This window comes from Belonocnema kinseyi, chromosome 2, assembly GCF_010883055.1.
Source record: "Belonocnema kinseyi isolate 2016_QV_RU_SX_M_011 chromosome 2, B_treatae_v1, whole genome shotgun sequence".
Lineage (NCBI taxonomy): Eukaryota > Metazoa > Arthropoda > Insecta > Hymenoptera > Cynipidae > Belonocnema > Belonocnema kinseyi.
In genome coordinates this window covers 37,122,830-37,148,143 of record NC_046658.1, presented here as the reverse complement: position 1 = coordinate 37,148,143, position 25,314 = coordinate 37,122,830, and the positions used below count along the sequence as shown (strand labels likewise).

The 25,314-nt window shown below is 33.0% G+C and overlaps 1 protein-coding gene and 1 long non-coding RNA gene across 5 annotated transcripts in view; both read right to left on the bottom strand.

Annotated features, from left to right (window-relative positions):
- Nucleotides 1–25,314, bottom strand: part of LOC117168313 (glycogen synthase kinase-3 beta-like) — a 139,989-nt gene that overhangs the window by 24,686 nt on the left and 89,989 nt on the right. The window contains exon 1 of one of the 4 annotated variants that reach the window (XM_033353881.1): nucleotides 19,210–20,008. The exons of the other annotated variants lie outside the window; for them this stretch is intronic. Coding sequence (XP_033209772.1) covers nucleotides 19,210–19,411 — 202 coding nt within the window. The 5' untranslated portion in view covers nucleotides 19,412–20,008. Of the gene's footprint in view, nucleotides 1–19,209; nucleotides 20,009–25,314 lie in introns of those variants that run through there. 4 annotated transcript variants of the gene reach the window in all.
- LOC117168314 lies at nucleotides 7,911–10,525 on the bottom strand. Its single transcript, XR_004466479.1, has 5 exons — nucleotides 10,407–10,525; nucleotides 9,994–10,030; nucleotides 8,611–8,716; nucleotides 8,403–8,510; nucleotides 7,911–8,286 (listed from the first exon to the last, which is right to left on the bottom strand). It is a non-coding gene; the product is annotated as an uncharacterized LOC117168314 (long non-coding RNA).

Here is a 25,314-nt window from a genome sequence, read left to right as displayed (position 1 = left end):
AATTTTTTGACAAAATTGAGAAAATGATTGTTTCTGTATGCTTGAGCTATCATCAATTCGATCATCAAACTTAAGTAGGCGAAAAAATATCAGAGGAACAAATTTGCAAAAGGTTTTTTCTTATAAATGAAAAAAAAAATTTTCTCTCACAAACAATAGAAGCTTAAAAAATTTACAAAAACCGATTCAAGGAACGCTATACTCTTTAAATCGTATGCTAAGCTCTCTTTTCAATTAATAAAAGCAAGCGGTCATTTCTCGGGTTTTCACGGTAAAATTCTTACATTTTCTAGATTGAGTCAAGTGCATTAAATGAAAGTTGCACGTGAACTTATAAATGTATCAATATTGAGTATCTCAAAATGAATTCTTAATTTCATATTACAATAAAAACTCTTTGGGAGCATGAGAACAACTACTAACTAAGATCAACAAAAATAAGTACTCTTCTACAATAATAAATTATAATACAATTAGAACAAATTGAGATAATCTGAAAAATGTAAGGTCCATAAAGCGTAAAATAGGAAATAAATCCGTAACCTAATAAACACACTCATATGCCCTGCAACTATAAAAAAGTAGAAATAACCTTTCTAAATCAACAGAAAAGATTAAAATCCTCGGTCAATAAAATTCCTGGTAATTTCCCGGCCAATTCGACACCCTGGTTACTCGAAAGTTACAAAACTTGATCTTCTTAATTTGAATATCTTCAAGATTTCGGTTTTTGGATATAATTCTTCCGAGTTGATCAGTCGCAAAAAGAGAAGCAAAGTCAATAGAGTAATAGATAAGGATGAGAGGCTAAATTGAGATTATTTTTGGCAACTAGAGTAGCACTGTACAATTTACGTTCTAGTGGGCTTTAGGAACAGAAGGTCGAGTTGTGAAGACTAGGTGTGTGAATCTTAGATTCATTGCACAAACAAACTTGTAAATAGCTCTTCCGTTGAGAACTACTTTGGTGTGTGACTTATTTACCTTACGGTCTACCATTTAAATGCCTCCTGCTATTTTTGCATAGTAATCGTCAAAGACAAAAATAGAACGATCCTTTGCTTTTATTGCCAGTGGATTTGTATGCAAAGAACCATAATCTGGGAATAGCCGATAAGTCGAGTCTTTGAACTTTTATGTAATATGTAATGAAATACGTAATATGTACTTATTTACAACTAAGGCACAAACATCTCTTTACCTTTAGCCGATTATTTTTTCTTTACTTCAAAATATATACCCTGGTACTTCAATAACCACAAAAATTTATAATTAGGGTATGTAATTGATTTAAATATGTAATACAGTTGAGCATTTTATTATTTTGGTGGAAAAATCAAGTTGCACGAAATTTAACACACGAGGAAAACTTGTTTACGATTTCCGTTGGATCTTTAATAATAAACCAGGAAACTGAGAAATAGAATCCAGATAAGTTGAGTCGGTAAAAAAATGCTTCGAGTAAATAACTGTACTGCTACTGAAACCTTGGATTTTATCGGAATTAGCAGAGAATCTCTAAGAATATGTATTTATACACTTTCAAGTTTTATAAAAATTTTATGGCAGATCATTTCTTTATAGAAATATATGCTGTCAACGACATAACCTTTTCCTTGTTTGTAAACTAGTATCAGAGAACTAGTTTTTTTTCATAAATTTTAAATGTTGTCCAGAGTGTGCTAATTTCTAGGTGCTAAGCAAATGATTCAACCATTAATAGATTGATAATTAAAAATAATTAAAGTCTGGTCTAATTTGTCATACCGACGTAGGTGGAGGGCAAGCTACGTATTTTGCGGGCACTTCCCTTCATTAGATTGTGTTTTTTGTATTTGTTTTCTAAGGAGCGCATCCGACAAGAAGTTTCTTAATTTGATGTGGAAACGACAATCTTTTTTGAAATCGCGTAATTTCAAACGCTCTTTCTCCTGCATGTCTTCATGACTTTTATCAGTTTTAAATTTTTGATTCTGACATTTAAAAGGACGTTTGCGATTTATTCGAGTTGTGGAAACAGAAAAATCGAAGTATGTAAAACAATTAGGTTATCTCATACAATTACTATCTGCGCTATAAAAGTTAACCACTGCAATGCAATGCATTCAAAAAATGATGCTTCAGTTGTCAAATAAAATCGGAAAGCAGGAAAACCTACATTTTTGCGTCTGAACGTCCACGAGTAGTGTTTTCGGTGCAAAGTAGCCGGATGATCGAGGTTAAAGATTTGTATGTAATTTTTACCGTAATTCTACCCTTTTATTCTTTCATCAATACACTATGCCCAAGAGATCCTCTAGGGACAGTTAAGACATGTGCGAAAAACAGAAGGCACACTAGAAAATTTTTACCAGTTTACAATACAAGTCGCTACACTTAGGAATACGAGGTGTGTTCAAAAAATAAGGTGACTTTATGGTTTTCTCAAAAAATATTCATTTATTCCTCAATATTTATGTTGTCCCCTTCAAAGTAATCCCCCTCAGATATAATACACTTGTGCCAACGCTTCTTCCAATCATCAAAGCACTTCTGATAATCATTTTGTGGTATAGCCTTGAGTTCTTTCAGCAATGCAGTTTTTATCTCCTCAATCGTTGAAAATCAATGTCCTTTTATGGATCTCTTCAGTTTTGGGAAAAGAAAAAAGTCACTGGGGGCCAGTTATAACCCTTTTAAAAAAATCAGGATCATTATTGACTTCATTCAACATCTCCTGTGCAATGGTCATGCGATGGATCTTTTGATTAAAATTAAGCAGTTTTGGAACAAATTTCGCGGACACACGTCTCATGCCCAAAACGTCCGAAAAGATAGCATGGCATTTCTTCCACTGCCTGAACGTTTTCATCTGTTGTTCACGTGCTGGGACGTCTAGGGCGAGGTTCGTCTTCGACATCCTCTCGGCTTTCTTGGAACTTAGAGCACTGGATTCCATTTTTCACACAAAATTTAATGCAAATACTTTGCTCCATTTTTTTCGAAAGAAGAAAATCGCCGAGCACACCAAACCCTTCTAATCTTTTACGCCTCTGCCAGAAAAACAACACGAGCTATATAGTCAAAACTGTGAACATATGATCGTGACGAGTGTACCAACACAACAAAACAAAAAATTTAAAACTTGAATGTACGTAGCCCGCAAAAATTGAAAAGTCACCTTACTTTTTGAACACACCTCGTATAACATCCATGTGTATATTTTCGCGTACACTGGTATTATCAAAATAACGCCCAGAATATACCTAAAATTTCCCCTATTTTCCGCGTCCCGGGAAAACTATGACATGTACAAGAAATCCTGAGACCAGATTCAAATTAAGCAGCTCAAAATACATGTACACATCCTAGTCACTTGTCTCCTGGAGACCACTTTTGTTGTAGCCTGTAAACAGTAAAAAGAAGTACTTAAAGTTATATTCGACTTAATTTCAGATTTGACTTGAATTAAGGAAGTAACTAAAGTTAAGTGCAATGTTAAAGAATATTAAATTTAATATAACCATATGTATTAAAATTAATATATCAAGCATATGAAAACGCCATTAAGGGCGACTATATTAAATTTCATATACATTCATGTTAATTACTTACAAGAGGAATCAGATAATTCCATTTTTCACAAATTCAAAACAAGTTTAGCAGTAATTTTCGATTGTAAATAATAAAATATGATACCTTCTTCCAGTTAACGAGAAATAAAATTTGATTTCACGTCGAAAAGCTCAATTAAGCAAATAAATAACAGACCTAACCTACAATTAATTGCCTTCGCCTTCAATTTTGACTATTTAGATGAAAATTCGGGAAAAGTTTTACCTGTACATTGCACTTTCATAACAAATAACAATTTAGTCAACGAATTCTAGATTATTAATTCAATTGAGAATGTTTGACACGATTTAAAGATATTAAAGATATTAAAGATTATTAAATAAATATTAAATTAAAGATATTAAAGATATGACTTACTGAGTTGAAATCTGGCAACATTGTGATTATGTCGCCGGCGACATGAATCAACGGCTGATAAAGTACCCTAGGCTTCTGAGATTTTAACTGAGTACCTTTGGTGATCATATTTAGATATCGTGAAAGTTTCGTTGAACTGGTCATGAAAATTCTTGTAGCGAAGGTACCTCCTCAAATCACGTACTTTTTTTCTGTGTGTGACCAAAAAATCCCTCCTAATTTTTGCATCTAGGGAGAAAATGGTACAACCCTACCGAAAAGAATCTTTGAGTATATACTAAAAATTCTTTAGGTCAAAAAATCTCAGAGAAATTCCCCACAGGCACTCAGGTAGATATTTTTGAAGGTCCAGGAAGCTCGTTTAAATGGTCTGAAGCCTTTAAAATATCCTTTCCGAAATTGGAATTAGAATACGATCATAAATAACAAGCAGAGAGGCTGTCCCAATAGAGTAGCCGACACTCAAGGGTCCTTTGTTAAGCTTTCGGATTCAAATTTAGAAATAGATTTTTTTTTAATTTCATAGTTAACAGCCTAAAACATAATAATTCGGAATCTATGGGTTTCGATGACTTCAGATATCTAACTTTTTTTGTTTAATGCTTAAAATTGGAAATAATAGAAAGTTTCTCGTAAATGGAATGAGATACGCCAAAAAAGACAACATTTTTGAATTCAACTAGAAAAATGTATATCAGTATATAAGTTATAATTATAAATAAGTATAATGAGAAAATTCTTCAATTAAAAAAAAGTGTTAATAATTTGAAGAGAAATTTAAAAAGGGAGGGCGGATTAGCCACGACCAACTACTGTACATAACTGCCCGCCCAGTACGTGACGAATACAAAAGGAACATTATATTACCGTCGCACCACTCTTAAAACTACCACTAAAAGGATCTTGAAAAGGACCCAAATCTCTCAAACTATCTCCGTGACTATTTTGTTTCAAATCGACTTTGTTTATAGACTCAAATGGGCCAGGCTATTTCGCTAAAGAAAAGTCAGAGATTTCTTTCGGTAGGGAAGCCCAAAAAATTTGACGGTTTTAAGCCTGTACAACATTGGGAAACTTTTGTGTTTATTTGTGTTCCGTATACTGGTATTATCAAAATAATTTCCTCAATATCCCTAGGTTTCCCCCATTTTATACATCCAGGGGAAAACTGTGACGTGTAAAACCAATTCTGAGGCCACATTCAGATTCAGCTGCTCAAAGTCCATACGGATAGTCTAGTCACTTGTCTTGTGCAGACAAATTTGTTTTTTGGACCTGTGTAATTAATTGTGGCCTAAATGTACATTTATAGTTACGTCATTTATGGATAGCCCCTTAGCGTTATAAATAATTGTTGAGTAGAATGAAAAAATTTAATTTGGAGGTTAGATAATTTATCCAATATAATTGTCAGAGAATTTTTTTTTCGGGTTCACGATTGACAGCAAACAACAACTTTGAGTTGAGGCTAGTCTTCACGCATGCGTTGTCAAGCATATGCTCAAATGCTGTGATGACTTCCGTATTCAGGTTAGCGCTAGTCCTTAGGTTGGCTTTCACGTGTCCCAACTCTCCATAGACCTCAGCTGTCTAGAGAATATCTACGGTGGTTAGATGGCCACTCAGCACTAAGGACAAAAAATCTGCCCGTAAGGACAGTTAAACATTAAAAACTCGAGATTTGTTTCCGATGGAATATCATTTTATGTCATCCTCAGACCTAAATGATTAATGCCAAATAAAATTTGACAAAAAATTCTTTAATTTCGTTCATAGGAACGTTCCTAACTTCAAGTACATACTTCGCTTGTAGATTTGAGCGCAACTAGGACGCACGTCTGTCGGATCTTACAGTTCGCGCTCGAAAATGACTTACCTCGCGCTTTGCACTCGGATAGTTATTCTTTGCACTCGGAATGCTTGAATAAAACTTCAGGAAAAACATCTCTTTTAGATCCCAGTTTTTGTATACATTTCCAAACTACATTTTCTATGTAATGATGTATAGTTAAAGATTAAATTGATCAAAGCTCTGTAGACTTTAAGCCAGGTATGTTAAGCTGACGTAACCACATCCTTGAATCGAGTTGAAACCTATCTCATAATTAAGGGCTCGTTTAATGCTAATTTAATTCCCTATTGCCAAATTTAGTGCTGCATTATATTTATAAAAACAGGGATTACACTAGCTTAACGTTAAGCTCGCGGAACACCATGTGAAAAGTATGTTAAATCGAGTTCTGTCATATCACATAATGAAGGGCTTATTTAAAGCTCATTTAATGCCCCATTGCCAAATTTAATGCTCCACTATTGAAAAAAAACGGGGATTACGCTATCTTAACGTAAAGCTGACGGAACCCCATGTGAAATAAACGTTTAATCGAGTTCTATCGTATCATATCATTAAAGGCTTATTTAATGCTCTCCAAAACCACTAGAAATTATTTTCCAAAAGCCAGCCCTAATACTGAAAAACCACCCTTAATATAAATTATGCACAAATTGTTAATCTTATCATACTATGCGCATTTAATGCCCCATTGCCAAATTTAATGCTCCAGTATTTTTTAACCGGGGGTTACGCTAGCTTAATGTTAAGCGAACGGAACCCCATGTGAAATAAACGTTGAATCGAGTTCTATCGTATCACATAATTGGAGGCTCATTTAATGCTCTTTAAAACCACGAAAAATTATTTTACAAAAGCCACCCCTAATACTAAAAAATCACCCTTAATATAAATTATGCACAGATTGTTAATATGACCATACTATAATTAAGGGCTCATTTAATTCTCATTCAATACCCCATTACAAAATTTAATGCTCCACTATTTTTTTTTAGCCGGGGGTTACGCTAGCTTAACGTTAAGCTGGCGGAACCCCATATGAAATAAACGTTGAATCGAGTTCTGTCCTATCAAATAATTAAGGGCTCATTTACTGCTCTCCAAAACCGCTAAAAATTATTTTCCAAAAGATACCCCTAATACTGAAAAACCACCCTTAATATAAATTATGCACAAATTGTAAATCTGCCCATACCATAAGTAAGGGATTAATGTAAATTATTCACAAATTGTAAATCTGTCCATATCACATTTGTGGGCTCATTAAAGGTTAATTTTATGCCTTTTAAACAAGTATAAACCTCTGTTTTTTGAAAAAACAGGGATTATGCTGGCTGAGCGCTAAGGCGATACGCGAAAATAAGTCAAGTATTGACTCTTAACTTTTTTTAATACCGCATACTGTCTAAATTTCAACTATTGAGATCTATTATTTCCAGCGAATATCCTTACAGATTTGAATTATATCTACGTCTCTTACTGGTTCGAATTTAGAGAATAATTAACTCGCTAAATCTGAATTAGTTAAATTTAACTAATTATCAGTTAATTTTGACTAATTGTAGAAGCAAGAACTCAGCAACTGACAATTAGTCAAAAGTAACTAATTCAATTGGTCATTTTCGTTTAACCAATTCAATTAGTCAAACTATGGACGTGGCGCGCCACCGGTCGCAATGGCGGACGGTGGAGAAACTACTAATTGGTTAGTCAAAATTCACTAATTGCTTAGTCAAAAATGAGACCCTTTCTGAGAGACGCGCATGCCCGTAACACAAGCGCCCATTGGTTGCTTGTTTCCCGTCTTGTTTTCACTAAATCTATTCAAAGTTTAAAAATAATTAAATCAAAAATTTAAAATGAAATATATTTATTTCTAAAGCAACGCTTTAAGTCATTTTATAAATTGCACCATGATATTTACACGTAATTACTAAATTAATTAGGTAATAATTAATTTAGTAATTAATTATGATTAACAATTACAGTAATATTATTATTAATTATTAATTAAAATTATTATTATTTTAATTAATAAATTATTATTAAATTATATGAAACATATCGTAGCGTACAAAAGAAATATTATTTAGAGAAAAAAAAATAAACTAAAGACTGTCCGAAAGTTCAGTGGAAGCTGATTTGAAGTTTCTTAATGCTGTTTCTAAGGACCTCACTGAGTTCTTTGCCGATTTTGAGGTTTTATAAAGATAAACTTCCATAAAATTATAAAAAAACGTTAGAGAAGAAGCAAAATGCACGTTTAGGACGTAATGCAATTTATACAGCAAATCAAACGCAGTTATTGAGCTTGCGCGATCACTAATTTGGATGTGACATCCGTCAACTTGTATGAAGAGTCGGTCCTTGGTGTCACCTTTGATAAGGATTATGTACGGCTGGACGTTCGTCGAAGCATCTTTGCGAACATCCGCCACATAATCGTCTATATTGGTTCCGAGCTGAAACAGTAACACAACGTTGAGAGGTTTTTATTTTGTCTATGAAATTTAAAGGAATGCATTTGAAAAAACAACTGTGAATTACAAAACAAAAGGAAAAAAATTTATTTTCTCACCGCCAAAATCCACAAAAGACAATTGTCGGGGATTTTCGATTATTCCGCCGATGTTGACAATGACCTGTAACACTCCTTTCGAACTTCCGCACCACTATTTCCTTTTCCCTGAAAAATGTGTAAATTTCAATCATATATTTATATCTGTAATTAATAGAAAATTCAATATATATATGCATATATACATGTAAATAAATTTTCTAAGAACCTTTTTTCCATTCTTCCCTTGTCTGATGTCGTCAGCTGACCTTTTCCCGCTGAGAAATTAGTATTGGGTAAAATCGCGGGTAGTAAAGGTAAAGCTCTCAAATTATCTGTAATTGTAAATGCAGAAATATATTATTATTTAAAAAAACAAACTATTTTAACATTTTTCTTAACTAAAAATAATATTTTAATGTTTCCAACTTTTTTGTTACAAATTCAAGTTCTTGCAATTCGAAAATAAATTTTTTGCGATTCATACTCGTAAACTGTTGCGATACGGTTAAAAAAGCTTCAAAATGAGCCCAAGAACATTGAAAATGTGGACTATTTTGGAAGTAATTGAAAATTTAAGAAAACGTTGAAATTTATACTATTTTTGCAATATCTACTTAAAAACTAGACAAATTGGCTTCACCCTGTTGGTCGAAAACTTTTTCACGCTACTGTACATTATCAGAATGATTCAGTTCCCTCGGGTTTTTGTCCATAAGGATTTAAATTTTCAAAAAGTGTATTCGGAGATGCTATAAAATAGTATAACGAACATCCCCGCACTCTTTTTTTGCGAGATAATAACAAAAAACTATATTTTAGTAAATAAAAATGTTATGCATGTGCACTATTTTAATGTAAGGCTTAGTTTTCAGCTTTCTGTTATTTAATTTTTCAGTATTTGGAAATTATTTATGAAATAAACTTTTTCAATTGCCTAAAAACAAGGTTAGTTCCGGGGCATTAGTTACAATGTTTTTTTTTTGCTTGTCCTCAGTTTTTGGCAAAACATATTGTGTGGTTTGAAAGTCAATCTGGGGAAAATTGTAACACACAACCTCAAAATACACACACACATTAACCAAATTTAGCAAAACTAATTTTTTTTTATTATCCCACAAAACAAGAGTTCGGGGACGTCCACATATTAAATTTTCAAAACTTATATTACACATGAAGGAATTAAAACAGTTTATCACACATATTTTGTGAACCTATTGGAAGAAATCAAATAATCTAAAAAATTAAGCACTTTTGGGGAATAGAATACATCTCTGTAAGGTTACCTGTCGATACAATTACAAGAAATTAGATATATTGAAAACACGTTCTCTTTTGGGGAATAGGAACCTTTACGGCGGCCGCTATGGAAATAAAAATAAACTAGTTTCTGAGATATCCTATTTTCATAATGACATTTTAGACAGATGGAAAAATCGCGTATTCAAAATAATAGAATTAGCTTCACTTTTACGCTGAAATCTGAAAATATTAATTTTTTTTCTATTTAACGCTTACTACCGAGTATACTATTCTATTCAATTTGAACTATTCCACTTTATATATGGCAAACAATTTTCGTGAAAATTACAAATAATTTTATTGTTCTTACCTTTCAAAATTGCAGCAACTTCCGGATCAATGACCTTCTGCAACTCGACAGCCAAGATCGATTAAAAATGAGAGGGATTACTAAAAAGATTCTTAAGATAAAGTAAAATCAGAATGATTTTACTCTAGAAGAATGCTGAAAAAATGGCATCGTTTGCAAATTGGCAAACGGCAAATTTGCTTTACATTTATACCTACTGTACATTAAGGGTAGGAAATATTTTTTGTTTGTAAAAGAAATATAGTATATTACATGAAGAAGCAATATATAAAAAAAGGTGCAAAATCTATAAAATTATGCAAATTTCTGCCAGCACAATCGCGAAACTCGGATTGTACACAAAGGTTACATGCCTGTAACGCTTGCGTTGCAGTATAGTGCTTGAAGCTAGCATTGAAAAAAAATGTACTTACCAAAGTATTCTTTTAAGAATTTTCCTTCCGCTACTGCTGCCTTCTGATTTTTGTTTAAAAAAAGATCAACCGCACTTGATTTCACTTCACTCAAAAACTCCAAATCTTTCCACAAACTACACTGACTGCAAAATAGACGCTTCAATGCGCTTGACCCCTTCCTTCCCATCAATCACCATGGTTACGGAGTATGGTCACTTCACTGCGACGCGCATGGGTATTTGCGCATCAACGACTTGCAGTAGATAGTGGTTATGTTTAGAAATTTACTAACGAATTGGTAGTTCTCAGAAATGACTAACGAAAATTAGTTATTTTTTTGACTAATTCAATTGGTAAGGTACTTAGAGTAGCCCGTTGACCAATTCATTAGTCAAAACCTTGAAAGTAACTAATTTTTCAGTCAAAATTGATTGTACTAATTGAATTAGTTAAATTTTAACTAATTCAGATTTAGCGAGAAGGACTCACTTATTATTAAAAACAAGTGTTACGCTGGCTTAACGGTAAGCTGACGTAAACCCGCGGTTTGAAAAAAATAGTGACGCATTAAATTAGGCTATGGGAAATTAAATAAGAATTAAATGAGTCCTTAATTATAGTATGGTCAGATTTACAATTTGTGTATAATTTATATTAAGGGTTGTTTTTCAGTATCAGGGGTGGGTTTTGGAAAATAATTATTCGTGGTTTTGGAGAGCATTAAATGTGCCTTTAATTATCTGATAGAACAGAACTCGATTCAACGTTTATTTCCCATTGGGTTCCGTCAACTTAACGTTAAGCTAGCGTAACCCCCGGTTTAAAAAAAAGTAGTGGATCATTAAATTTGGTAATTCGGCATTAAATGAGAATTAAATGAGTGCTTAATTACAGTATGGTCAGATTTACCATTTGTACATAATTTATATTAAGGGTGGTTTTTCAGTATCAGGGGCGGCCTTTGGAAAATAATTTTTGGTGGTTTCGGAGAGCATTAAATAAGCCTTTAATTATGTGATAGCATAGAACTCGATTCGTCGTTTATTTCACATGGGATTCCGTCAGCTTAACGTTAAGCTAGCGTAACCCACTGTTTTTTTTTAATAGTGGAGTATTAAATTTGGCAATAGGGCATTAAATTAGCACTAAATGAGCCCTTAATTATGAGATAGGTTTTAACTTGATTTGAAGATGTGGTTACGTCAGCTTGACATACCTTTTAAGGTACACATTCTCAACGTGAAACTCGCGCTTCGTGCTCGATTTACTACAGAAATTTTTATATACTTTCTTCAGACATTTTTCCCCATCATGCTTTGTTATGTAAAAATAGGATTTTTGTTTTCACAGAATTTTTATGGATAATACAAAAACTCTTGTAAGTCTGCTTTTAGACTTTTTACATATCTCACGAATTTCGGTGTGCTATTTAAATTTCATACTTTTATCTGTGAATTTCGATAAATAAATTCAAAATGGCACGTTCTGTTTAAAAATGGTTCAAATAAATGTTGTAGGAATTTGTAAACGCTGAAATTCCTCCAAAAACTTTCCCCCGTATTTCGTGTCGTTTGGCTCAAAATTAGAATTTTCGATATTTTCCATAGCATTTTCGATAAGGAAAACCTAAATGATAAATCTTTTAAAAAAATGATATTAAGCTTTTTTTACTTTTTAAAAGCTGCAATTCCTCCTTGAAATTGTTTTTCGCATCTCTCGTCGTTTGGTTCACAATTTCAATTTTGGATTGTTCCATAGTAATTTCCTTTGAGAAAATAGAGATAAGGAGACCAACGTAATGTAACCGAAAATAGACATATTTTTGTCGTATGAAACTGTTTACAATGCTTTAGTCCGGGAGCCAGGTATGGTATCGTGGCCTTTTCAATTCCGATGGAACAAAAAAGGTCCCTAGTAATTTTTCTCCCAGACCCATACTTTGTGAGAAAAAAATTGGCAAAATTGAAAAAAGTGATTTTTCCAGTTTTTGACGCTCTGTCAGATATACACCATAAACTTTTTTTAAATCTGAGTCCACGCTATGCTTTCTTAACATGTGTCTTATTATAAAAAATTATTTCGAGTTCGTTTAAGCAAATAGCTTTTGAGTGGGACGAGTTGAAAGTTCAAGGTTTTCCGAGCACGCGCGGCTGACTAAGCGTACACCGCCGCGTCACTCGCGCCTTGGCGAAATCCTCGGCCACCGTTGCTAAATGGCTCGGAAAACCTTAAACTTTCAACTCATCCCACTCAAAAGGTATTTGTTTAAAAGAACTGGAAATATTTTTTAATAATAGTATACACGTTACAAAAATATGACGTGGACTCTGATTATAAAAAAGTGTGTATGGGGTACTTCTGACCTAGCATCAAAAACTGGAAAAATTGCATTTTTAAAAACGTTACCAATTTTTTCTCTCAAAAAGTATGGCTGTGGGAGAAAAATTACTGGGGACCTTTTTTGTTTAAAATATGCTAAAGAAATTGAAAAAAAGTTTTGTCAAAAAATTCAATTTTTCAATTAATTGTTTAGAAAATATTAATAACAAAAAACTGACCACTCGGACGAACTGCCACCTAAAAAATTCGGATTCAGCGGGTCAAAATAGATTTAAAAATTCTTGGTGGCTCCATCGGAATTAAAAAGGCCACGAGACCATACCTGGCTCCCGGACTACCTACCGAGTACCCGGCAAGAACGCTTGCATTAAAAAGTATTGGGAAATTGCATGCATCCAGTGGTAACACGACATATACGGATTTTTCTGGATCCCCTTTTTGTCAACCGAGAAATACAAAGATTTTAATCCCACAGATAGCTGTGGTGAAAAATAAGATTTGAATTTTTCATCATGATTATACATAAATTTTTGTAATCGATAATATTTTGAACAAAGCGAATATTTTACGATAAAGAGATGTATTATTGTTTACAATCCTACTAGATTTTGCAAATTTCATGCTTTTAGAGAGCATCCTAATGCATCAAACGAAAATTTTGTTTTTAATTTATTTGAGGTTAAGCTTGGCAGGTCCGATTGGCTGTGAAAGGGCATCTTCTTATTTTCAGAATTTAAATATAAAGGAATTTAAAAGGAATATCTTGTTATTTTCGCGGCCTAATGAGGATTAAAAAACTAAGGACAGAAAAGGCATTTTTAGTGATTTGAAATTTTTAATACCTTTTAATGTAAGCACTCATAACGGGTATGCAGTATGGCGCTAATGTGGCACGCGTATTAAAATGGCAGCCGTCTATGTTGACAGTTTACATTATGTACCACTGTGATATGAATGTGATTTACATATAGGTGGATAAGTTGTTATTCACAGAAGAGCAGATTTATATAATTATAATAATTTTATGTATCGCGAAATATCTGCGATTGAAGTGTGTGTAATGGAAGTGATCCTGAAATGGACGAGGTAGGTACTTTAGAATGATTGCACAAACGAATCAACAATATGTATATAATTTACAAATTTTAAATATTGTACGCTTACACATCACAGAACTGATATCAAATTTTTATTTGAATATAACAGTTTTTACAAATGATCAAGGCTCAACAAATTGTTGAAAAGATTAAGGAATTTTGTATTTTTGTTTGAGCCTTCATGTTATCTTTAAACGATCGCGGCTATTGATACGTGTGCCACACTAGCTCCGCGATCGAGAATATCTAGCATTTCGATGGCAAGTTCTATCAAAAAATGGTAATGAGAAATATGACTTTTCACAAGCTATAATTCCTCCTTGAGACTTTTCCCTATAGTTTGCATAATTTTGCTAAAAATTTAGATTTATTATTCTTTTCATAATATTTTCGAAAAATCAAACGAAAATATCATTTCTTTTTAAAAAATGGCTAAGAAAACAATTCTAGGTATTTTAAAACGCTACAATTGATCCCTTAAACTTGTTCAATTATCTGCTTTCGTTTTGCATAAAATTACGATTTTCTACTTATTAGTTTTCAATATGCATAAAATCAAAAAGACGAGTCCTGTCAAAAAAGGTTGATAAAATTGCAGATGTTTTTTAGAAGCTTCAATACTTCCCTTAAACATTTTTCACGTATCGGTCGTCGTTTAGGACTTAGGTTAACGAAAACGGTCTTTCTTTTGCGACCCATAAACGTGTACTAAAGATCGATTTAATCAGTTCTATTTTAGAGAGTTAGCGTATTTACGGAAGGACCGACAGACGTAGAGACAAACGCCAAAACTTGATGGAGATCCGTTGAAAAAAAGGTGTGAAATTTCGTAAATGATGAGAACATAAATATTTCGACAATATCCAAGTTTTTATACAATCAAATACAAACCTACGAAATTAAACAATTTTAAAAATTGTTAGCATTAAAGAAAAAACTCCAAATCACGGAGTCTAATTTGGAACAATATTCTAAATTTGAAGTGTCCAAAATTTAAATAACGCCAGATTCAAAATCAAACGTTCAATATGGTAAAAATGCAAATTTTTCAAAATTGAAAAACTGTAAATTTAGAAAATGGAAGCAAAAATCATTCAAATTTAATATTTAGGGCAATTCATATTTGAAAAATTAAAAAAGAAGCCCTAGTGAAATCGGTTTAAAATGATTCAACTACTAAGACTTTCAATTAGAAATCGTTTACAATTTTTAACCAAACACACTCAGAAAAATGACCGTCAAATAAATTCTTTCTTCTAATGCTTCAATAAAAAAGTGTGCAACTTGATCCGCTTTTAGTTCGAAATTTTATAATTCTCGAAATTTCAATTTTAGGCTATTCGATGTTGAATGTAGAAAATTTATAATTGTTAAAGTTAAATTGAAGAATATGTCCGACTTGAATTTAAATTTAAAATATTGAATTATTCTATCTTAATATTGTTATAATTTAACGTCTACTGTTTGAAATTGTTCCTTCCAACTTGAAATAAAATGTAACAATTTTGAAACATGCATCTTAAAATTGTGGAATTTCACAAGACACTATTTTTAAAGCTATGTAAACCTGACAGAACCAAGCCATCAAATCATAATGTCTCCTATTTCATAATTAAGGGCTCATTTAGAGATAATTTAATGCCCCATTGCCGAATTTTCGGCTATTCATTTTTTTTTTAAATATGCATACTTCAAATCAGCAGTACCACTCAAAGAATCGGTCAAAAATGATTATATCAACTTGCCCTTTTTACAGGAATTTCCGGCTTATTTCCGGCTCGAGATATCCCTTTGAACCACTGTCCTACTTTCAAAATTAAAAAAGGGTCGCCAAGGGCCAAAAACTTAATATTCGATTTTTTCCTAACATTAATAAGGGCCTATTTAGGGCTCACTTTCTATCCAACTATGGATTTTACTTTTTAGCCCTTTGTTTAAAATAATCCACAGTGCTCGCAGCTTTTCTTCAAACCAGCAGCACCATTCGAGGAATCGGTCTAAAATGTTTATATCAAATTGCCCTTTTTACAGGAATTTCCGGCTCGAGATATCTCTTTAAACCACTGTCCTACCTTCAAAATTAAAAAAGGGCCGCGAAGGGCAAAGGGCCAAAAACTTAATATTCGATTTTTTTCCTAACATTAATAAGAGCCTATTTAGGGCTCATTTTCTATCCAACTATGGATTTTACTTTTTAGCCCTTTGTATAAAATATTCCACAGTGCTCCCAGCTTTTCTTCAAACCAGCAGCACCGTTTAAGGAATCCGTCAAAAAATGATTATATCAAATTCCACTCTTCACAGGAATTTAAGGCTTATTTCCGGCTCGAGATATCCCTTTAAACCACTGTCCTACTTTCAGAATTAAAAAAGGGTCGCCAAGGGCAAAGGGCCAAAAACTTAATATTCGATTTTTTTTCTAACATTATTAAGGGCCTATTTAGGGCTCACTTTCTATCCAACTATGGATTTTACTTTTTAGCCCTTTGTATAAAATATTCCACAGTGCTCCCAGCTTTTCTTCAAACCAGCAGCACCATGCGAGGAATCGGTCAAAAAATGATTATATCAAATTCCACTCTTCACAAGAATTTCCGGCTCGACATATCCCTGCAAACCACTGCTTTACCTTTAAAATTAAAAAAGGGCCACGAAGGGCAAAGGTACACAGTATACATTTTTTAATTCTCTTCCTAGCATTAACAAGGGACTATTTAGGGCTCACTTTCTACTTAACTATGGATTTTACTACTTAACCATTTTTGTCAAATATGCCACGGTAGTGCTCCCAGCTTTACTTCAAACCAGCAGCACCATGCGAGGAATCGGTCAAAAAATGATTATATTAAATTCCACTCTTCATATGAATTTAAGGCTCATTTCTAGCTCGAGATATCCCTTTAAACCACTGTCCTACCTTCAAAATTAAAAAAGGGCCCTTAACACCCCTTTTCAATTTGGAAGGCAGGGCAGTGGTTCGAAGGGATATCTCGAGCCGGAAATGAGCCGAAAATTGCTGTGAAAAGTGGAATTTGATATAACTATTTTTTGACCGATACCTCGAATAGTGCTGCTGGCTTGAAGTAAAGTTGGCAGCACCGTTACATATTTTATAAAAAGGGCTAAGTAGTAAAATCCTTAGTTGGATAGAAAGTGAGCCCTAAATAGTCCCTTATTAAAGCTGGGAAGAGAATTAAAAAATATATATTTTGTAACTTTGCCCTTCGTGGCTCTTTTTTAATTTTGAAGGTAGGATGGTGGTTCGAAGGGATATCTCGAGCCGGAAATGAGCTGGAAATTCCTGTGAAAAGTGGAATTTGATATAACTATTTTTTAACCGATTCCTCGAATGGTGCTGCTGGCTTGAAGTAAAGTTGACAGCACCGTTGCATATTTTAGGCAAAGGGCTGAAAAGTAAAATCGATAGTTGGATAGAAAGTGAGTCCTAAATAGGCGCTTATGAATGTTACGAAAAAATCGAATATTAAGTTTATTGTCCCTTTGCCCTTCGCGGCCCTTTTTTAATTTTGAAGGTAGGACAGTGGTGTAAAGGGATATCTCGATCCGGAAATGAGCCAGAAATTCCTGTAAAAAGGGCAATTTCATATAATCATTTTTGACCGATTCCTTAAAAGGGGCTGCTGGCTTGAAGTAAGGCTGGCAGAACCATGCATATTTAGAAAAAAATATGAATAGCCGAAAATTCGGCCATGGGCATTAAATTAGCCCTAAATGAGCTCTTAATTATGAAATAGAAGACATTATGATTTGATGACTTGGTTCTGTCAGGTTGAAATAGCTTATTTTTAAATTGTCTAACAACAACTTTAGTATATTTCAATCTGAACGTATTGAATTTTCAATTTTTATTTTTAAAATGTAGAAGTATCCAGGTGACGGGTTTGGAGTAAATATTTAAAATGGTAAGTTTTCAAATTCATAACATTTCACATGAGAATAAATTTAGTCAATTTCTTAGGAATTAGAAAGTGAACTTGTTCAATCTCAAATTGTGTCATATGATATCAAATTACATTTAAAGTCAATGGACAGAATTTTCCAGTAAAACTAATAATTAAAAAAGTCACGATCAGAAAATAAATTTACAGTCACTTCCCGTTTTTCGCGGTCTCAATCAATTCTTGGTTAAAGAAAGCGAAAACAACTGACTATCGAGCTTGAAGATTAGAGTTCTTAGTTCTGTGTAAGCCAACTTTTCTTCTATTTTTATATAATACCTCAGACAGATAAGTCTGTTCAGCAAATAACCGATTATGTATTGACGTTGAACCTCAATATTGCAACGGAAATTTCTGTGAACTTCGTCTACGAAAAGTATTTTTTCCCATTTGAAATAGTTATGAGTACAATTTTCCTCTATGTAATAAGGAAAAGTCTGACATTGAACAAAGAAAAAAATGTAAATTTTACTGATAAAAGCAACGAAATCAAACAAAATATTTTTAGCTGCGAATTAATTTCAGCTTGTAATTTTCTTTTGCAATTAAAGTCGATGAACAATTTCTTATTTTTATGAAAGCTTATTTGAAAATACGATTCGGAGGAGAATAAATAACAGTTTTCGAAACACGAGTAAATTACCGGTTTATCAAATGAGTAATAGTAGGTAAAATTATGGCATACCAACACTAATGCTAATATCAACAAAATTACGTCTTACAGGAGTCAACAAACAAAAAGAGGAAGCGCAAATATACCAAAAATACATAGATTTTCATAGTGTAAAATCGGTCACTCTTTTCTTTGACTCTCAGTTATAAAAGAATTTTTATCACTAGCGAGATCATCAGTATTTATTATATATATATATATATATTATTTTTACTTTTACGATGCTAACGTTATCCTATAAATATGTCGATTATAAAAAGTTTTGTTTGACTTTAATGAATGAATAGAAGCTGTTTAAATTTGCGCTCCATTGACATTTCAAAATAAACACAAAGAATATTTTTGGTCTCTTCTTCCGGGTTTGCGATTTGCGCCGACCTTGAGAGAAGGCGCGACATTTTCTTGTCTTGAAATGATTAAATTAGTCAACTTTTTATTCAATATTATGTCTCAAGCGGCATTTGTTATTTGGTTTATTTTCTACAAATTTAAAGTCAATTATATTGATAAAAGGACTTTATTCTGGTAAAGCATTTTCCAGTGGGGCAACGAGAAATCGATTTTCGACCTACATACATACTCATTCAGGGGTAAATAAAATTAATTTCTACTTTTTTCTTTGTAATTTGAGTTTAAATGAAGATGTGGTGCTTTATTATTTTTTTGAGCTATGTATCAACTTATCTTAATTACTTGAAAAATGTCTTTGACGTTTACAAATACTTCAGAACCAGTAAGTTAAAAAAACTCACGTTTTTTGGAACGCAGTCTTCTGAGAAAATTGCAGATTTTTTTGTAAGCCGTATCTGCCTCTTTGCTTTCAAGATTGACGGCGCTTTTTAACCTATAGGTTTCGAGTTGTTGACCTGATGTTCCGATTTTTGGATATCTCCACTGCTGGCAAGGATCAGACCAATCCAGGGTGCTCGCCGGTGCCATTTTCAAATTTACCATAAATTCGATAGCACACAATTTTGATAAATTTACACAGAGTTTTTTAATTTTATCCTGTTTGAGATCCGCACAATTAATCACAGCACTATTTGGACAATAATTTCACTTCCCAGAATTCTATCATCAACCGCATTCATAATTCAGATCTTGCACAGTATTTTATAGTAGTGAGCTTTTTAATAAAGAATACTTAAAAATGCCTCTTCTATAATTATTTATTAAATTTATTAGTAGACTTTGCTTGGCTCGAAGTTGTAAACTACCATCGGGCAACGCTCGACCTCGTGATTGCGAGATACTATTTTTATCTTTCCACTTTTCTTGATTGATTCAGTTGGATAACACTTTTCTCTACAACACTAAATAGTTTTTACAATTATTATTTATATTACTAGAATTGGGATATCTTTCTGAAATGATCTTTCGTTTGAGTTTTAAAGAAATGTTTTTTTTTTAACTTTCACGACTTTTTGCATCAATATTTATAAATGAGGATACAGTTTTCCTTTTTCAATCTTTTATAATTGATAATATTATTGAACAGTATCTTAGCATACGGGTTCGAATTGAAAGGAGCGGCTAAGACACGTTCCCGACTGTCGACGGCTCAGCAACGACTGATGCAGACTAATGTGTGTTGCTATATCTACCCGACAGGAGAGGGGCACGAGTTCGCGACACTAATTTTATGGAGGACCTTTTCACCGTAATTATATTTCTTACAACTTTTAACCAGTTTATCCAAGAGGTCAAGTAGAAAATGTCTACTGACCCTTTCGAGCAAGGATCTAAAAACAGACTCGGCCTCGACTTCGACATTTCATTTTAATCTATTACAGATTTCAAACCAGACTGCCTAGTCAAGTGCTTAATTTGAGTAAATATTGAAGGAAGTTTAAATTATAGCATATAAAATGAAATTAGCATAAAAATATTTCACTTGTTTGCAATCAAAAATTTGTGACCAAATTGTGCAACGTATGTATTTCATTGCCACGCCAATTCGAATCAGAGAATTAGACAATTTCTTTTAGTATTAATTTTAAACTTACACTAAAGTTTCAGTAATAAAAAAAAAATTAATTCACAGAAGAATCTGTAAAAATTGCACTGAAATTGTGTCGTATTAAACTTATTCATCGAGCTGAAAACGGCTGGAATTTTCAGCGACGTTCTCTAAAAACTTAATTAGTTTGTAAGTGGTGAATTCGTTATACAGCTCGAATTCAGTGAAACGGTCTCTGATTGAAATCGCAAAAAAATAGTAACTGATTCTCAGTGAAGTTTTAATTTACTGATGTAAGTTAAGAGTGATTAACAGCTGAATTAGTTCTTAAAATTTCCCTAATGTTAACATAAAAATATTATCAAAATAGTTTAATGTAAATAATTTTTAGTTAAATCTGATGACTGACTTTTTTTCTTATTAGTAAATAGTCGAAGTGAACTAATTACCAGTCAAGAAATACTGAACTTTAGGTTAAATTTGAGTAATTCGCAGTGGGAAAACGTACCGAAAAGTGAAAAGTTTGTTCGCTAATTTTGTCGTGAAAAATAATTAATTATCAGTTAAGGAATACTCTCGGGAATACTAAAATTTGAGTTAAATTTGATTGAAAAGTGAAATTTGACTGAGAATTAATTATTTTTGACTTAAAATTAGTTTAATTATTACTGAATAAAGGGAAAAAGAATGCGCAAACAGGATAAAATCAATGGGCAAACTAGGAAAAAATTGAATTTTTTATTTTTTAGAAGACTGTGCCTGGCCTCCACGAAAAAATAGCGGAGTAGAAAATGAAAAATATTTAACTATACTTATCCCAAATTTCCGGGTTACGAGGCACTTCGTATTTAGAAAGTATACAAGGGGTTGTTGCATATTTTTAAATACAGATTTCTTTGTTAAATTATAAGAACACTACAAAATCAACGTAATTTCGAAAGGAAAGTTTTTTTCAAATACGTTTGAATATTTTTGAAGTTTAAAAACTATATTTTTTAAATTTTTGCGGGAAAATTTTATTGGCTGGATGGATTGTCGGAAGTAATTCAGTCTCAGTAGCGCGGTCGCCCAGTTTATGAAGGACTCAATATGGCAGCTAGCTATTGCAACTTTAAACAGTAAACATAACCTAATAACGTGTTTACTATTATAAGCGTGTTTTAAAAGTATAAAGAATGGCCTAAAAGGTATTTGAAATGCCTAGAATTTTAGTAAAACCAGGATTTGTAAAGTGTGAAAATACGAATGTGCCAGAAGTCGATATGCGGATGGTGAGAACTTTTGTCTCATCGAGTGACTTACAAATTAGAATCAATCCTAATCCCTCACTTTCACATTTACGGACATAATTATATTTCAGAAGAGGCTCTGGACAGAGGTTTGAGAAGTACAAATCATGTTTTGATATCAACATGTGATTGACAAAAGTGTGAGGTTATCCTTGGAAACATCTCACTCTTATTCACCTGAATGAAATTATTCATTACTATCTTTATTAGATTCTATATTTTAAGCGAAATTGTAGTTTTTTATAGTGGATTTGGTTACGACTTTTTTTTTCTCGAAAATAAAGTAACCAACATTCTTTTAAATGCACGTAGCTTTTCAGAATTTTATGCAGTGTTTTAAAAATATATTATCTAGAATACATGCCACGACCCCATTATCAGGAAAGTATACTTTTACTAAAAACAGACTGTTGAAAAATCTCTTCTATTCTATGAAGCATTTTCATATTGTAAAATTACTAAATAACAATAAAATGTTTAAAATCGACAGATTTAGACTTATTCGAAAAAAATCGGTAAATATCTTTGTTGAGTTTTCTGTCGCGATGCGACTTGGAAGAATCCCAAGATATATCTTCTTAATTTTAGACAAAATCTCTCGTCCCGAAGTGTAGGTGAATTTAATATAAAATTAGATGAAGGATTATTATTAATAATATAAACTAACTTTGCAGACAAAAGAAAACTCCAAATCACTTCAATAGCAAACAAAAATATACGAATTGCTTAACTGAGTAATAAATAAAGTATCTGTATCTACCTAAAACCCGAACTAAAATCGGAAAATATAAGCTATTGTCTCCTTAGCTTGTATAAACGCAAAACAAATATTACTGTTCGATCAAGACTAGGTAGGTCTAAATGTCGCAAACCAGTTTCTCACATCAGGACCTAAATACGTGAATACGATAGAGTGATCTTGATCAATCGCTGCTTATAGTATGTAACTTATTAGAATTTCGGTGGGACGTTTATGGTTTACACCTTGTCAATAGCGTGCCATTTTTATTTTTATTTCAAATAGCACGCGTTTATAGGTCATTAAACAAATACGAAGATTGTATGAATTTTATCGCAAATAGAACTATCTATATTCATGTCTACCCTTTACTTGCACACTGTGTTCATGAAACTTTCTTTTTATATACGATCTTGCGATACAATTTATCTACGCCTCCTATCAGTACCGTTTTAACACTTTTTCTAAAAAACTGATTCCAATTGATCGGTTAAAATCGATTATTCGTAAAGATAGGTCAGCTATATTTGTTTATTGGGTAGATAAATTTATCGCAGTTAGAGCAATCAGACTCTTATCTGGCATTTTACAGAAATAACATAAAGACGTAAATCGGATGATGATTCAATTCCTGTGGAACTTCCAGCTCTTTCGATAAAGTCCTTCTAATTTTGTTAATGATTCAAAAATAGAAATACTTTAGCGCATGATTTGATTAAAGGAAAAATCTTGTACCAATATTTTTAATAATTTAGAGTAGCTATAGAATTTGAATTTCCAAAGTGTACATAATTTTTATTTTTCCGAATCAGGAAAAATGGTAATTCGGAAAAATAAAAATTATGACAAATGGTCATTCGAAATTTATTAGGCTTTATTGTTAGTCAAAAATTGTCGGTGAAATGAATTTCGGTAATGTCAACATTAGGCAAAGAAGAACTTGGAGACTCTCGAATAATTGTTGAAAATCTATTACTTTCAACTTCAAGTCTATTTCCAATTAAAAATATGCAATACACTTGAACATGGAATTAGAAACCTCGAATTTACGATAGACCCGACTCACGGTTTAGCCACTCGCGGTTTAGTAATTCCAAGATTTAGTCATTCCTAGACGCAGTTTCTCAGCGCGCAACACTGTGTTGCAACACAGTTGCAACACTTGCCGGAAAAACCCTACCAGCGCAGGGAAACGCACAGTCCACAGATACTAACATGCGGAGATTGCGCAATATTATGAATTCCAGTTGGAAACGGTTCATACAGCCCTTAATGTTCACGTTTCGATTCCTCCGATTTAGTAACAGGGCTACTTGCATGCAACCCCCTGCATTGTGGCTAAACCAAGAGTCGGGTGTATTCCTAGAACTGCTAGCCCGCAGTTTTGTGGTGAGAGAGGAACCGTGGAGTCGAGAGAGGCTTGATCAGCCTTACGTACCAATCAGTAGCGTAGCGACACGCGGGTTTTAGACTTATATATCACACGTATTTGAGTCTCCTGATTAGCTCTTGTATTGTAAAAAAGGTTTTTGTAAACTTTAAAAATTAAATATATCTAAGATAGTAAAAACGGTACGTTTAGGACTATGTTTTGCGTTACGCGTTGGACAGGGTAGCAATCCATAATTTATAATGTTCGTGACATTTCACATTTTTTGAATAAAAAATGTAAAGTATTCGAGATTTTCTAGTTAATTTTCTATAATTTTGTCTACGTTTGTAATAACAAACATTATTAAGAACATTCTAGCATCTAATGAAAATATAACCTGCACTGTGTTATGGTTTTTCATACTTCGTCTAACGGTAAATTTATTAATCAATTACTAGTATTTAAATATGGTCAAAACAAAAAGATTTTTGTTTTTCATATGTGACGTGCGCCCAAGAAAGGGGGCTTACTCTGAAAAGTGAGGTTTTTCAGAGCGAGCGGTTGAAGTCGACCCGATAGATGTGACTTTTAGAAGAGAGGGAAGACTCACGAAATCTTCTCTCTCCACTTACCACTACATTCTAATGGAAGGAGATAGGTCGTGGACTGCGGCTCACGGACGGGGTATAGATGAGACGCGTAGAGGGTATTGTGAGTGGTGGGAGATGTTTCGCGGAATCTCGAGCTCTCGAGCCAAAGCCCCATTACTCGGGTACCTAACAACTCAATTATTAGCAATAATAACGCTCGGATATTTTTTCCGATGGCTTAATTAAAAAGAGAACCTCAAAAACTATCGAAATGTGTAAAAACCTTCATTTCGATTTATTTAAAGTAAGCCCCCTTTCTGCGGCGCACGTCACATATTATTACAAAATTTCCTTCAATAATTTGATACTTAATACCACTAAACTATTGCCACAAGGTTAAATAACCTTTCAAATGTACATCATTAGATTCGGTTTTTATATATTTGCCTGAGTAAAAATGCTTCCGACTTGAGTTCGACTTAAGTTCGTCTCCAAAACATCGATGTATGACTGCGTCTCAAAATTAAGTCGAGACATAAGCCTTCGTCTTACTTTTATGGTCACGAGAATTAAGACGGCGTTTACTTGTCTCAAGTCGAGCCTCCTCTTGGCAGAGATGGTCGGCGCAAACTTGTATCAAGCCAAACCTTTTTCGAATCAGAAATGAGATTAAAATTGATGAATGAAAAATCTGTAATTATTAAATTAGTTATTTTCAATTAAACAATTCAGAATACGGGGGTCTGAGCGAGTATAACTCTGCAAAATTTTAGTCTACAAAATTTAAATTGTAACTTTCTAGAAGGATCTCCTAAGCCGGTAAAAATACGTAAAAACAAACAAAATTTTCAGTATCCTCGCCAAACAAGTACAATACAAATGAAAATCCGTAAATAGATTGATTATA